Here is a 14,943-nt window from a genome sequence, read left to right as displayed (position 1 = left end):
GTACACTGTAATCTTGAAGCAGGGAGCATTGTAGTACTGTTTTCAAAATGTATTCAGGCAAGAAGAGGAGGGGACTAAGAGAGAAGGAAAGGGTAAGAATAAGCAGAGAACAAAGGGAAGGCTAAGGACACGCAGACACACTGGCAGATTTTCTAGGAAACAACACTTTGTAACCCTTCACAAGCTGAGATCAAGAGCAAACTCCAATTCCCCACGACTCACTGAAACTAGGCTTTCCTCTGGAGTCCTCACCTGAGGTATTCTACATCAGAGGGCACCTCTGCCCAGTGTTCTGGCCACATGGGGTCTCCCACACAGCATCCTAAAGAGACCAGCCCCACCTGGACCATGGGCATTCCAAATACAGAAATCCTAGAATTCACCTGGATGAAAAGAGCTACAATTTTAGGTCAAATCTGCAGTCACATCTTCAGTTCTCTCTGCCCTACGGCCAGTAGGCTTCTACTTTACTACTTGCTTAGTGATCCGCAGTCTTCAAGGCCCAACGTAAGGGGCACAGCTCTTGATGGGCTCGGAGGGTAGGCATTTCCAACTACATGGAAATGCATCCCTGTTGGGGATGCAGCCTGAAAATTACCGGGCACAAAGGTTGTAAGTACAGCAACTGATCTTTCCATTTGGCATCATAATATATTCTCTTCATTTGCTAGTGCCAAATTCGGAATTAGATTTCTAGTCACAATCAGAAATCACTTGGAGCAGTTTGGAGATTCTGGCCTTTCTCAGACTGACTGCTGACCTTGTGCCCACTAGAATCCTCAATGACAAGTTCAACTTCCTGGAGAAAAAACAGACAGCTGCCCTCTTGGCTAAAGGTAATGCTGCACCACATTTAAAGGTGTTCAAGTAATGTCACCAACCCAGATGCCAGTCAGTGTAAGAATTCAGCAATGCAGACTACAGAGCAGTCTTCTGAGAAATGCTGGCTCTACGCAGAGCAGGTGGAGGTACGACACAGCATCCCCGCTCTTCAGGGTCTTCCCCACCTGCAAGCTCCAGGACAGCCAGCTAAGGCAAGCTACTGATGGCTTGTTAGGATTGAAGCAGAGATGGCCAATCGCATTCCACCTATTTTCTTTTTGACAGAAAGCACTGCTGACCAGTGTGGTTGGGGAGTCCAGCGGGAATCCAAGAAGTGAAAGGTCACCGATTAATTTATAGTTCTTAGCCGAGGGGAGCACGAGGTTGGGGGCAAGAGGGGGAAAAAGGGAGAGGAAAAAAGACTCCCCCCCACCTCCTTTCTCAGTTGTAGCTGCAAGATCAGTCCTTTCTTGGGATCTTTAGGAATTATGAAAAATGAATCACGAGAAATAAAAAAAGCCCTACAGAGTAAAAAAGAATAAAATTATCTAACACCTCAGCTGCACATCATTATAGAAAACGGTGGGCTTTTTATACACATTACAGTAAGGCAGACATCCCCTCTAACAGACTCAGTACGACGGATCAGTAATTGTTTTCATACACTTTAATTAGAAAAACTCAGATGGCTATGAATAATAATGGAAAAGAGAGACTTTTGCACTTGAAAGGTTGAAGTCAATCAAGTGTGAATGACGGCAAAAAAGAAGAAGAAGAAGAAGGGGGGAAAAAAGACACCAATTCATCAACCCTCTGTTGTCTCGCTGAGACTTTAATCATAATTCCTGATTGGGATTCAAGAAGGCAGTAAGCAGCAGTTCTTTGTCTGCCTTCACCTTCCATCAATTAACTCTCTCCGAAATATAATCATCAACCTCACATGCTCCTCTGCATCTCAATCTTGGGCCTCCAAACCTGTAAGTCTTGCCCCATATGTGTTTAAGTAATTACTTTTATCTACCTGCATCCTCTGAAATACAGGATACCCCACCTCTCCTAAGCAGGGGCAAAAGTGGTTTGGTATATGGAATTCAGGAGTAAAAAGAGGAAGATCCCAAGAGGGAAGGCTAAGAATCTACAAATTCTAGTTTGGTGTATATGCTCAAGTGTCCTGACAGATTAACAATGGAAGATGCCTTAGCTACATTTTTCAAAGCTTTTTTGTTCAAAGCAGTCATAAGTCAGGATAATCCTGCTAAGAGCGCTCACTGAAGAACAAGTGAGGGGAACAAAGGAGCTACTTTACCACTGGCCTTGGCATCCCTGTATTTTCCAATTGTCCTCCCACTAAACTACACGGAAGGCTCAGGCTTTGTGATCTAGTCTTCGATGGACAGTTGAGAAATAGGGAAAGAAAATCATTTAACTGCGCTGAGCCCAGTTCTTCAAAATCCTTTCTTGCTGGGTGCACTGTGAAGTTCATATGTGCATGAGAAGATAAGACAGGATGACATCATAACCAGAGCCATCACAAGTGGGCTGAGCCTACACCTCTCGGTCCCTCAAGTAACTGGATTTCATCATTCGCTTCCTTGGCACAAGCAGTATGCATGTTCTCTCTCTGTTCACTCCCTACTTCCATCAAAACACAAAGTTTGGAGGCTTGGCCTGGCCACCTACACTTAGCACATTGACTGCCCCACCCACTGAATGCTGTTAGATGGATGCTAAACAGCACATTGCATCAAGTGATGTCCTCCATACCCTAATCAGCATATTAAAAAGCAGGCAGGCTTTTAACAAAAAGGAAAAGGAAGTTTCTCTAGGTGAGCACATTTCAATCTTTTGGGGCCACTGTTTCTTCAGCATTTGTCTTTAAGATTTGGTCTTGTCTAAAGAAAGAGCAGTCCCTGGCCATCTGTGAGGCTCCTAACCCATCTGAGCCAACCCCACCCCTCGCCAGTATATGCAGAGCCAGTAGGAATGTAAGGAGAAACCCATCAGCTGAGCTACTAAAAGAATGGAAGTGGTGGCTGTAACATCTTAATAAATGTTTACAGATGTCCTCTGTGAAACAGATAAACAGTAACCCTATAGAAATGGTGAGTTCTGCTTGGATAACGAGATCTTCATGTTTAAGAAGTTCTCATAAAGTCTAAGAAAGGAGCTCCCCATGATGTCCAAACTCTTCAAACTTAAGCAATTCCCAAACAACTCAGTTGGTGAAAGGAAGGGTCGAGAATGACTGCTCACCATTTGTGAAACACTATCCAGGGTTTCTTTTCTTTCTTTTTTTTGGTTTTGTTTCTCTTCGTGGTCTGTATTCATACTGAAAATCAAGATCAAGCGAGCTTTTACCCTTCTGCTCCACAGGAGGTTTCTGCCTTCCCTGAGCTTGCCTCAGGACAGCTGAGTTACCGTTTGACAGGGGTACTGCCCCAGTCAAACTCTCCACCTGGCAATGTCTCCGGAGCAGGGCACGCCCTGCCGGTGTCCGGGGTGTTTTATGTTCATGATGTGGTATGATCATGAAGTACAGAGCACAAAAAGGTGCTCACAATCTGCAATTATTGTTTTATGTGTGTAAACACTGATGAAAGTTGTAGACTTCGCACACAGAATACTGCAGCTATTCTCAAGGAACCGTAATTTCTTAGCGGGAAAGCCGTGGACTCCAGTTACTAGCCTTTATTATCTTAAGAGAGGTGATGTAAACTGGGTATCAAGTCTCTCTTTCTCCTTCTAGTTGGGTTCCTCACTACTTGGGGTTATGGCAATGCCTTTCAGGATTCTGAAGGCCCCACAGACAGACCTCATGCAACTATGGAGCTGGTTGCCACTATAGTATTTGGGCTGGGGGGGGGGCTTGCCCTCAGATGTTTGGTAGAGAGATTATAAAGGCTGCTCCCTTTTCTGTCATATAGAATACAGTAGCCAAACAACCTCCTGTACCATCTCTTAATTACGACGTTACGGGACTGTTCTGAGAAATTCACCTCACAGGGCTGGTCTAGGACAGAGCAGTGCTTCCACATGTTTCGTGTGGTGAAAGGCAAAGCTCTTGGCATGTAGGGCTTCTTTCAGAAAGGGACATAATCATAAGTAAAGCGGCATTTGCCAAGACCCAGACTCTAGGAAGTCCTAAAACGTACACTTTACAGTGAAAAACGGGAGATCCTCATGATTTCTCACTAGCATAGCCCCCCTAACCATTTGTAAATGAAGTTCTTTTGGTGTCTCAAGAATGTAGGCATGATCCTAGTGGTGTTGGAGCAATCTAGCTGAGAGGAATTACTAGGAGGCAGAAGAAGCGCAAGTGTGATGGTGGGGCAGGAGGAAGGTAAAAGGAAACAGGAAAGATCTAGGAAGCAAAGCTTTGCCTAGAGGTATAAACTTAGGTGTGTACTTAAGGAAATATATTAACTCATAAAAGAGGTATTGGCTTAGATACATATATTTATATGACAATACACTGAGGAAGTGGATGGTCTTTGGGCCTCTGCTCAAGGCCTCCCTCAAGGAAAGAACACTTTGTCAAGACCCCAAACAACCATATCGTTGAGAATGAGGAGGGGCTGCAGCAGAGACCAAAAATCCATCTGTAGATAATAGGACATCACTTCAATGAAAGGATGAGTCAACCAGGGAGCAGTATACCACTGAAGAAACACAAACTATTCTTCTGGTTCTTTGAGGCTTCATCACCCCCCCCCCCACTATCATGACTCCAGTCCTGCCTTTCAGTTCTGGCTAAACTGGAGCATGCACACTGATACAGTGAAGCGCTCCCCACAAGTAGAACCCAGGTCAGATAAAGCCCTCAGGTGCAGAACTGGGAGCAGCAATACCAGGAGAGTAGGGTGAAGGTGGGGAGAGGGCTAGAGGAATGGGGAACCAATCCCAATGATGGACGCATAATCCACCCCCACACACACACTTCGGGGGATGAACAACAGAAACGTGGGTGAAGGGAGACAGCAGTCAGTGTAAGACATGGAAAGAATAATAATTTATAAGTTATCAAGGGGTCTCGGAGGGGAGGGGGAGACAAAATAAGAGCTGTTACCAAGGCTTAAATAGGAAGTAAATGTTTAGAAAATGATGATGGCAACATATGTAAAAATATGCTCGAACCAATTGATGAATGGAATGCTATAAGAGCTGTAAAAGCCCCCCAATAAAATGATCCAAGAAAATGTAAGCATGATGTTAAAACTTTACTGTATATACTCGAGTATAAGCTGGCCAGAATATCAGCACAGGCACCTAATTTTACCACAAAAATTGTATAAAAATGCGCTGGTAAAACTCGGCTTACACATGAGTATATACGGTACTTCTAGAAAAGAGCATTTTTCCTGGGTAATGTATCGTATCTATTCATGCACAAGCCGAATTTTTCAGCACATTTTTATGCCGTTTTTGTGGTAAAATTAGGTGCCTTGGCTGATGTTCGGGTCAGCTTATACTCGAGTATATACGGTATACAGAAACCCTACTGCCAGGTGAGCCCATCTGCCTACTAACTAGGGCGGAGTTTTGGCAGAATTGCTGTGAGGTTTTGGGTTTGTCCCTCGCTTTTCCACTAACGCACTAAGCTGGTCATAGGGCCATGCTGGGGTAAAGAGGGATGATGTTGTTTCTTGTCATGTGTTTAGTGAGGTGGTCTATCACAAGTAAAGGCTGCAGTACCATGGACAAATGTAACCCCAAATCTGATTTTTAAAACTGTGAATGAGCAATGACTGAAAATCAAAGTGGGTGAGAGAATTAGGAAACCCACGAGCAGTTACACGCACACACAGGCAGAAGCTAAGAAGGAGAATGAATTAGAGAGTAAAGCTTCATTAGACTCAGAGTGGCAAGCCAGTGGCAGTATACCAAGGTCACTTCTAATTTAGACCATCTAATTGGCAAACAGGGCTCCAAATGGCTATCATCTCACAAGGCTTGGAATTAATGAAGCCCGATTATTTTCATTACCTTTTTCCGAGATAGAGACAAAGTGAGATAGCTGGAACAGAGTGGGTGCGACAGCCCCAGGGCCAGTGGCCACCAGAGAGCCCTGGGGGGGAGGAGGGGAGGAGAAGCAAGACATCCAGCTTGTCTCGAGATACACAGATGCAGAGAATGGTCACAAATCACAGAAGACAAATGCACAGCGCAGGAAAAAGAAAGACCGATGATAGGAAAGGAGAGGCTAGAGAAAAAGGTGGCCCTTGACTGCTCAGCATTTCCACCGTGAGGCTGCATTTTGTTAACTAATGGAGGAACAAAGAACACCTCCCCATATGAACGCTCCTGGCTCCCAGTGGTATGCCCCGTCACTTAAAAAGGCAGTGATCAATTAGAATAATTTAAGAGTATTGAAGTGTCATGGTAGGTGGGCTTTCTCCTTTTCATTTAGGGGCCAGAAGCATGTTCCCAAGCTTCCCCTGCCACTCCCCCAAGATGGGGTGGAAAGGAGCAGCGGTTTCTCCATCACTACCACCCATGCGCCCGTGTACATACACTAGGCTGAGTTACATGAAACTGTCATGGGCCTGGGCACTTGTCTCATCTCCTTTCTTCCTTTCATATGACGTGTGTAAAGACACCATTTGGAGCTTTGTTTCCAGTGAAGTGGCGTGGGGTGCTGCTTCCAACGTGGAGGGTGAACGCTGCAATTGTTCCTAGTCGAGAACATTTTTCAAACCCCCTCATTGGTAAAAGGAAGGGGGCCCATGGAAGACACAGATATGAGATGCAGAGCATAAGCAAGTAGCTGTCTCCATAGCAACAGACATATTAGACACTGCAGGCCCCTGAAAGCTGTCTGATAAGGTATTATTAAATGAAACCTCCTCAAAACGCTCTCCATTTATAACAGAACGTAAAGATGTTGTGTAGGAAATAACTAATTTCCATTTATTGGGGTGGAATTTACCTTTAGAGGGTCAAAAATAACTGTTTATGTAGCTTTAGACACCCTGGGCACATACAGGTCAGCCAGGAATTTTCTTTTTGGTGGGATTTGCCAGCTTTTCCCTTCTTTAGCCAAAGGCTACCATGGAGCTGGAAGTCGTCACTGTGCTCACAGCTGTTTATCCAGCCACTCCGGGACAGAGCAGACTGTTCCCCTCTCGGAGACAAATGACTGTGGATGGGACCCTTTCTTAGCCGGCTGTCTCCAGAGTTGCAAGCTTTAGTGGGGCAGTTTTTACAGCATGTATAAAATCCTCCAGGGACATGCTTTTTACCCACATATTCATTATAAACAGTATAAGCACTTTGGTGTGAAAATTGCATTTGCAATTATTTTACAACTGGTCTTAGAAAGGACACTACCATCTATTGATGCCCCTCTTCCTATGCAAGAGTAAAACATACGACTACGGTTTATGTTTCCCACACTGTCCATCCTGTTCCTGTAACCAGCACGTTGTGTACACTTTTCAGAAATGCATGGACTGCTAGCAGCGCCGCTGCGCCGAGTGGGCTCCCAGCAGCCCTCCAGGAGTGGGTGGGGCTGCAGCTCTCTAGGGCAGAGGAAGCCCTGTGCACTTTCGTACAGGATAAGTGAGACTTGACAGAGGAAAAGGTGGTTTTCCAACTTTAGTGTACAGCTGAACTCGCTCAGGGGGAGCATTCATTCACTGGACTCCCCAAAGGGGAAGACTCCATGCTCATCTGTGAAAGTCAGTGACTAACTCCCAGCTATCCCAACAGTAGCATTCTGTCCTTGGAGATTTTGCTTACAGATGACTCATAATGGCTACCAGACTCTGCTTACAGTGACGGTTACAAACCTGCCATGAAAACGACTAGTTTATACTGGCCCAGTGATCCTAGACTAATCACCTGCACCCAAGAACAACGTCAGATATGGATCATACCTCTTCCCCACACTTCAGCTACCATGGTTCCAGTAGTGGAAGTGTGGGGAGGCCTGGGGAAATCCCTCTGCTTACCTTCCAAGGTTGTTGAGAATGCTGTGGGGAAAAAACAACCCACCCATCCAATAGTGTTCATCAGCCTATTTGAAAATACTCACAGAAAAACGTTTTATAACCTAAGTTTTCTGGATGCATTGTCAGTTACATGCTACTCTTGTCTAAGCATCTCAACAAAATTTCTTAGCCATGCCTAAAGGTTACATGCACCTGTGACCTGCATGATACGATGCATAATTCTAAACGAACCACTTCTCTGGAAATCTTCACAAGGAAAGCCAATCAAATTAACTTCTGATTCCTCTGCTTCTGAAGTATGCTAGCCTAGGGTAAGAATAAGCTTCTCTGGCGATTTTTCCTTTCATGAAGAGGAGAGAGGTGCTCTCACAGCTGCCTCAGCACAAAGCAAAAGTGGGACATGAACATCACCTGCAGAACTGCGCTTTCAAAACCTGCAGCAGCGTGTTCACTACTCCTGGCCTTGGAAAAGGTGCATTCACATCTCCACTGGACCACTCAGCATCTTAGTCTGTTCATGTGAACATGACAGACTTACTTTTTGTTTTGCCAGCCAGGGTAACCTAGAACTTGACCTTCTCTAGGTGGTTTGGAGCAGCTAAGTTACACTCTCAACTTCCAACAAACACATTCGTAACAGACCCCCTCCTCACTTGAGGCTGGTCAGGCCCAGTCTAAGGAGGTGCAGCACAATCGCTTCTCGGCCTTTTGGCTAAGACCAAGGAAGTGCAGCATAAGCTGTCGCTTTGACCTTGGGGAAAGGAATCACCACAGGGCCCTGCGCCTGCTGCCTTACCGTCATAATGAGCTTGTCTACGCAGTCGGGCGCCACGCTGTGGAGGTGAGTGAGGTGCAGCTGGAGGTGGATCTTGTTGTTGAGCATGTCCTGGCACAGAGGGCAGCGAAGCATGGGCTGCACCGAGTGCTGCGTCATAGCATGCACCCGGAGCCGGTTGACGTCAGCATTGCTGTACTTGCAGTAAGGACACTGGTACATCTGTGGGGAACACACCCAACCCTCTGGTTGAATCTTCACTTCCAGCCAGCAGCTTTGCCCCAGGCCCACCACCCAACAGTTCTTTCCCCACTGGGATTTCAGATACTCTTCTCCCCAATCCTGACCAGCAGAGCGGAGCCCCTGCCAGGCTCACCTGCTCGGGTTTAGTCTCCTCGGATGTTTTGGGTCGCTTTGAAGAGAGCGGAGACTCTGAGCTACCTTGAAAGGAGATACGTTTGGAAGTTGCAGGAGAGTCTGTCAGCTCCTTCTCTGCTTGGCTGGACGAGGCTGGAAGAGAAAGTGGAAGAGGCAATACAGCAGCCAGCTTGCAGAGTGTCAGGTGAAAAGTCAGCATTCATTTTTAGCCCCAGGTTGTCCAGAGCTACCAACATCTCTGAAGAATGAGCATCCACACTGACTTATCAAGCACACTGGAACACAAGGTCAAGAAGTGGAGCAAAAGGATTCTCGTGGCTTTATGCTAAATACAGTCCGTTCTGACAGTCCACCCATCTGCTAAGGATGCCCACCAAGCACCACACACTCATTCACCTCTGCTGTCACAGATCAAAGCCGTGCTCATTACTTTCTTTCCCTGGCTTTTGTAATGACACATGATAGGGTATCCACCTATGAACAGAGTAAGTGTAGCAGTTTGCTTTGGGGTACGAAGCAATTGAGGAGTGGAACCAGGCAGGGCATTCGTCCAAGTTATAATCTAGCCAAATGCTATAGCCACAAGAGTTTATTCTGAGTGGGTGGGGAAGAGGGAGATTTTCCTCTGTGCTTGTCCAAGCCATACCCTCCAGACACCTAACCCTCCACCACCCCCCCAAAAAAAAACACACGCACTAATTAATGAGGACTGGTATGGAAGGGATGGAAGAAAAGGGAGCTGCACGATTCTGATCAGACACAGCCAGGGGGGGGAGGGGGGTTGTAACAGGTAAAAGCAGAGTTTTCTTCTAATGTAATGCCGATTCGAGGACGGTTAGCCTTCTCGCTTACTTTTGACATGGGGCTTCATTTCTTGTCATGTTTAAAACAATAGGAAAATGGCAGCCAAAAAATTACAGAGGCCCACAAAACAATGTGACTGGGCAGTTAGGTCACTAGCTTTGAGACCTTCATTTTCACTCTTTTGTAAAAAATTGGTTTCTAGCGATCCAGTGTGTGCTTTGATTCATTAAAAATTCCAGGAAGTTGATGCTCTGCCCAGAATGCATATCTTGTAGCCTTTAACCCCAGTATCTGGATAACCTGGTCTACATAAGGTGGTAGGACATCTATTATTTAAGAAGTACAAGGACAAACCCCCTCCTCCTTCCAACGCACACATTCATAACAGTACTTTAATCTGTCTCGAATCGACTTCAAACCCATTTTGCTCTTAATGGGAGTTATTCATTTTCACTTGAAAGGTAATATATGACGGCTGGATATTTAATGTGATGGACTGGCTGCCGATTAACTAGGTGCTGTAACATTCTAGACCGGTTCCCCCATGGCCCACTTCCCATCTCTTTAGCCCCCCGCAGAACCTCACGTGGCAGGGTGTAGACACTGCAGACAGATGGGCCCTGGCTTGACCACTCCCTACAACAGGAGTGTTTAATTAACGTGGGGAGGGCTTAGGTTCTTCCTGCTGCTGCTCCTCCATCACTTTCCCCTTCTAGATAGTAGCCATTCCAGTGCACTCTGACAACCAGCAGGCAGGAGAGGTGTCAGGTGCTGTTGCAATGCTTATTTGGCACAGCTACCTTTTTGCCTTCCCTGTTTCCAACCTGGGAGTTTGCTCACGCTGGCGGCTCTAAGTTGCACAAGAGATGCTGCTTCTCCTTCCTCTAGCAGCAGACACGGATGCTGTTCCAAACATGCCTGCCTGCTGTCTTTTCCTTAATTGGCTCGGAAACAACTCTTGCTTTACAGGGTACTGTGAACCCACCTTGTAAACAGCCAGCAATCAGCCTCCCCTGCCCCCTGAACAACATGTCAATTGTGCAGGCAGGTGATCAGGGTGCTGAATGAAAGGGCACTGAAGCAGAGACCACCCAACTCATCTCTCCTTCATCACTGCAAAGCAAACACACTAGCCTGGTGCAGCATCCACTTCCTTGTAGGACCAAAGAGCCCATCCTCTTCCCTCAACACCAAACATGTAATGCATTGTGACAGGTGGACATTCTGGTTTCTGAAGTCACCGGTGGTCCTTCCCCCTCTGCATGGAGAGGGGACAGCTTGTTCAGACTCTCCAACTGCTCTGGAAGTTCTAAAGCTTCCTTTGTGAGCGATGGAGTCCTTAAAAAGTATTTTAAACATATAAAACCAGTACTCATTCTTCTCAGTAACACAACAGCCCTTCTAGCGCATGAACTACCACATCTACTGGTGCAGAAGCTGCTGGGTTCAGAGAAGCAGCTGTCTTCATTTGATCAAGTCTGCCTACAACTGCCCATTCGCCTCCTGCTGCTGCCTAGCTCCTTCTCTGCAGATGAAGCCAGGCCCTTCCCCTTTAAGGAAAACACCCACTTGTAGCCCATTGTTTTCCCCTGGGTACTGCAGCTGACAGCCCTCTTCCCAGCTTGACCCCAGGTACGAAAACCCTAGTCTCGGCCGAGACACGGTGCAGTTCACACAGCTGCCCGGGACTGGCAAACAGTCGCACAAGTCCTCCACCAGCTGCTAGGTGCAGGGTTTCTGACAGGCCAGACAGGTCCAGGTTTCCTTAAGCCTCTCTCGCTGAACAATTTCAACTTCAATTCTATTACAAGCATACATTGTGGGCTGATATGAACACCAAGAGAGAAAGTACTGTGGGTTTCGCCTTTGAACACCTTCCTAAACTTCCACTTACATTGTAGGAGAGTTGTCATAATATAGAAAACGCTATTGGAAACAACCATATGTGAATAAATTACTGTACGCTCTGGGCACGCTGATATTTCATATTAGCGAAGTAGCAATAGGTGTGTTTTAATTAGAGTTAAGCCAAAGCTTAAACAATCAGTGACTGGAACCTTTGGTTTACACTAGTGACTAAAAAAGCTAAACAGCTTGTAAATTACTACCTACAGTGGCTTTCATAGTCAGGACAAATGAAATGCAAACAATCTAGAAGTCTTTCAACAGGACATGGTTAAGTAACTAATGGTGTAGCCGTTCTATGGAGTAGTGTATGACACTCAACATAATAACTGTCTGAAGCAATAAGGAAAGTTAAGTGGGGCAAAAAGGATTAAAGGTGCATTATACCATATTGCCACTCTCTAAATATTAGGGCAATAGAAAAATGATGACATATAGTTGTATTAAGGTGATGTCATCATGGACATACCATTTTTCAAGTCTGCCGTGTAGTTATAATTACACTTAAGGTTTAAATTCATCTGTCCATGAGAATTTTACATTTGGGCCCCAGCTGTGTACAACATCAGGCGCGATGGCTTTCTTTGCTAGTAGAAAGCAGGTTTCTCACCGTGGTAGCTCTGGCATATAAAAGGATGCACTGAACCTCCAGTTTTCAGAGGTAACACACTCGGCTTGTGACATTTTAAAAGGCATACATATGTGACAGGGTGTCACACTAAAGATTACACATATGGGGTATGTCAAGCCAGGGATATGCTGGGCCAAACTTCTGCAATCTGATCACATGTGAGCTAGGGGCTTCTGCCACACAGACTTTCTGCAGAGTGAAGAGCACTTGTTCCGTTGGTGAGATGTGATGGCTGCGCTTACTGCCTACTCACAGATGAGGCTGGGCTGGCCGCTGAAACTAGCAAAGACGACTCCTGAGAGCAGTCTCAAGTGGGAAGCAGAAGAGTCATTACATGACCACCTTTTCAGAAGTAAAATAAGTCACCAATAGAGATGCCAACTTTCAGACATTCTGTTTCCGTCATGTTTCTAAGAAGTACTTACCTTCTAAAAATAATTATTTAAGAATTAGCTCCTCTCCACACTAATTAGAGGGAGAAGGAAAGAGTGCCGGTCTGAATCCACACGTGTGCGCGCATGCAGTTTTCAAGAAATGGTGTTAATGCTTTCAAGCACACAGAGTAATTAAAACCGGCTGGCAAAGCTTCGAGCAGAACGTGACTGCCTTTAATGACTAGGTAAGGGGAGTGTCATTGAAGGGGCAGGAGCACAGCCCCTGTAACTGCATGAGCAACTTGTTCTTCCTGGGTATAAATTTGCACTCCATCCTCCCCAGCAAACCCAAGTCCTTGATGTTGTGGCCACTGGAAACTTGAGTTAGACCGCCAGTGGTATAATGACAACACACAGCTACCTCGTGTCTCACCTTGTGCCTTGGTAGGTACGATGTGAAAGCCAGTTTAGGGATGGAATTGCTGCTTCATGGAAAAGAAACCTGAAGCAAAACTGGAACCGTCAAGTCCCCAGTTCTCAGTTCCTCAGCCAAGGCTCCACTTTCCCTCCAGGGAACCAGTACTGGCAGGATTTGCTTCTGTGTCTCATAATCTCGTCCCTCAACATAACAGCCAGGCTCTAGGCACGTTGGACAGGCTTGGGGCTGTCCACATTGCTGGGAAGTTGCTTCTGCATTTCCTTTCTTTCTGGCAGAGTGGCACCTGGAGGTGATTTTACCAAAGTGCTGATCCTCTTCCTTTTGGAGACCCCAAGGGTGAGTCCACTGCGGGCCTAGGATGCTGCCTGGCATTTGATCCTGGCGTGGAGGCCACAGCCAGCCCCCCCATCCCCCCCCCCCCCCGTCTTAACCATCAGACTCTTAGCTAAAGTACTACTGACAGCCCCTCCATCTAAACTCCCATCTCCCAAACCAGCAACATAATGGAGGAGCCAATTAAATGATTATTAATTCATGCTACTTTCCGTAAGCCAGAGGTTCTCATCGCCTTGTGTTCCGTAAACCAGCTTGCCACCTGCCCCAGAAATTTACAGCGGTCTTTTATCTAGCTCCATTGACTAAAGAAAGAAGACATTCACACAATCCCCTGCTCTGTGTGTGAGCTGGGATAACGTGGCTTCGTGGCATCTGAAGACAGTCACACAGCTAACTTTATTAGAAGAAAGGTACAGTTGTACTCTTTCTGCAGCTTCTCATGGACCTCATGCTCCCCTGGACAACAAACATGCAGTATTTCCAAGCATCCTGCCGAGTGGCATCTCTTGTTGGGATTCTGCACTTGTTCAGCAGACCAGAGCTGAGAAACCAACCCCACCGCCATCCAGCTAACTCCAACTCTGGGTGCTCCTGTAGGACAGAGTGAGAACTTCTGAATGGGAGCAGAATGCTCAGTTTTTTCTCTCGGAGGGCGTGGTGTGTTCCGACCCTTGATGTGCTGGTTAGCAGCCCCGTGTTTAACTCACAGGCAGGCATCTCTGAATTCTCTAAGAGAATAGGAATTCCTTTAATGAATCTGCTTTGCTGCCAACTGAGACATGTACGTGACACCCTGGGAGGGGCGGCTCTCCGGAGATGAGTAAGAAGTTGGGTCTTCCCTGCTCATAGTCTAGCCTGGGGAGTTAGGCGCCCTCTATCCAAAGCACCAGCCCAGTTCCACTAACTGCAGCCAGTGTCCTTCTGGCACCTCTCTAGGAAACCGGTACGTTCGAGAAGCACGGTTAAGGAGGACTGTCCTAGACAGTCGGTAGCCTTAAAGGTTATCCACTTTGCAGCCATGTCTCTTCGTTTTTAAAAAAGATTACAAAGTTAGATGGGTCTGACCAAAAATCTAATTATTTTTGTTCTTCAGCGCAATCACAAACCAGATAGGCCAATGCTTTGAAAATGCCGAAGCCCATGGGTATTTGTTGACTTATTTTTTTTAAGAAATAAGGCTAGAGCCACAGGAAACTGCAGGAATAACACATAATGCCTCAGTAACACCTTTTCAATGGTCACTTTTTAACTGTGTTTAGATAGTTTCTACATCTTAATTTGTTCTTCATTGTGATCTGTCTTTCCCCCTCCTCTTTTTTATTCTTTGTTTTAGAGAGTGAGAGGGAGTTCGTGATCTGTCTTTTTAAATAGTACTGCCCAGTACTGGCATCCAATGATACATCTGCCAAGCCTAGGCCAGCCTCCGGTTTCTGTCAGGCTCTTTTGAGAATGCCATCTGCCTTTCAGTAAAGTGCCACGCCTCCATATCCCAGTAGGTACTCACGATTTGTTGCCTGGCTGACAAGCAA

General features: G+C 46.1%; 1 protein-coding gene and 1 long non-coding RNA gene across 6 annotated transcripts in view; one reads left to right on the top strand and one right to left on the bottom strand.

Moving 5' to 3' along the window:
- The window catches only part of ZFHX3 (zinc finger homeobox 3), a 257,660-nt gene that overhangs the window by 13,640 nt on the left and 229,077 nt on the right, over positions 1–14,943 (bottom strand). For all 5 annotated transcript variants that reach the window (XR_012780857.1, XM_075536906.1, XM_075536907.1 and 2 more), the window contains 2 exons: positions 8,924–9,057; positions 8,569–8,769 (listed from right to left, as the gene is read on the bottom strand). Coding sequence is in view for 4 of the 5 variants with exons in the window: in XM_075536906.1 (XP_075393021.1) it covers positions 8,569–8,769; positions 8,924–9,057 (335 nt within the window). In the remaining variant the exon portion in view is untranslated. The remainder of the gene's footprint in view (positions 1–8,568; positions 8,770–8,923; positions 9,058–14,943) is intronic.
- The window catches only part of LOC142431909 (uncharacterized), a 169,840-nt gene that overhangs the window by 146,175 nt on the left and 8,722 nt on the right, over positions 1–14,943 (top strand). The gene's annotated exons all lie outside the window — the stretch shown is intronic.

This window comes from Tenrec ecaudatus, chromosome 18, assembly GCF_050624435.1.
Source record: "Tenrec ecaudatus isolate mTenEca1 chromosome 18, mTenEca1.hap1, whole genome shotgun sequence".
Taxonomy (NCBI): Eukaryota; Metazoa; Chordata; class Mammalia; order Afrosoricida; family Tenrecidae; genus Tenrec; species Tenrec ecaudatus.
Note: the sequence above shows the minus strand (reverse complement) of the source record. Positions and strands in the feature narration are given on the sequence as shown.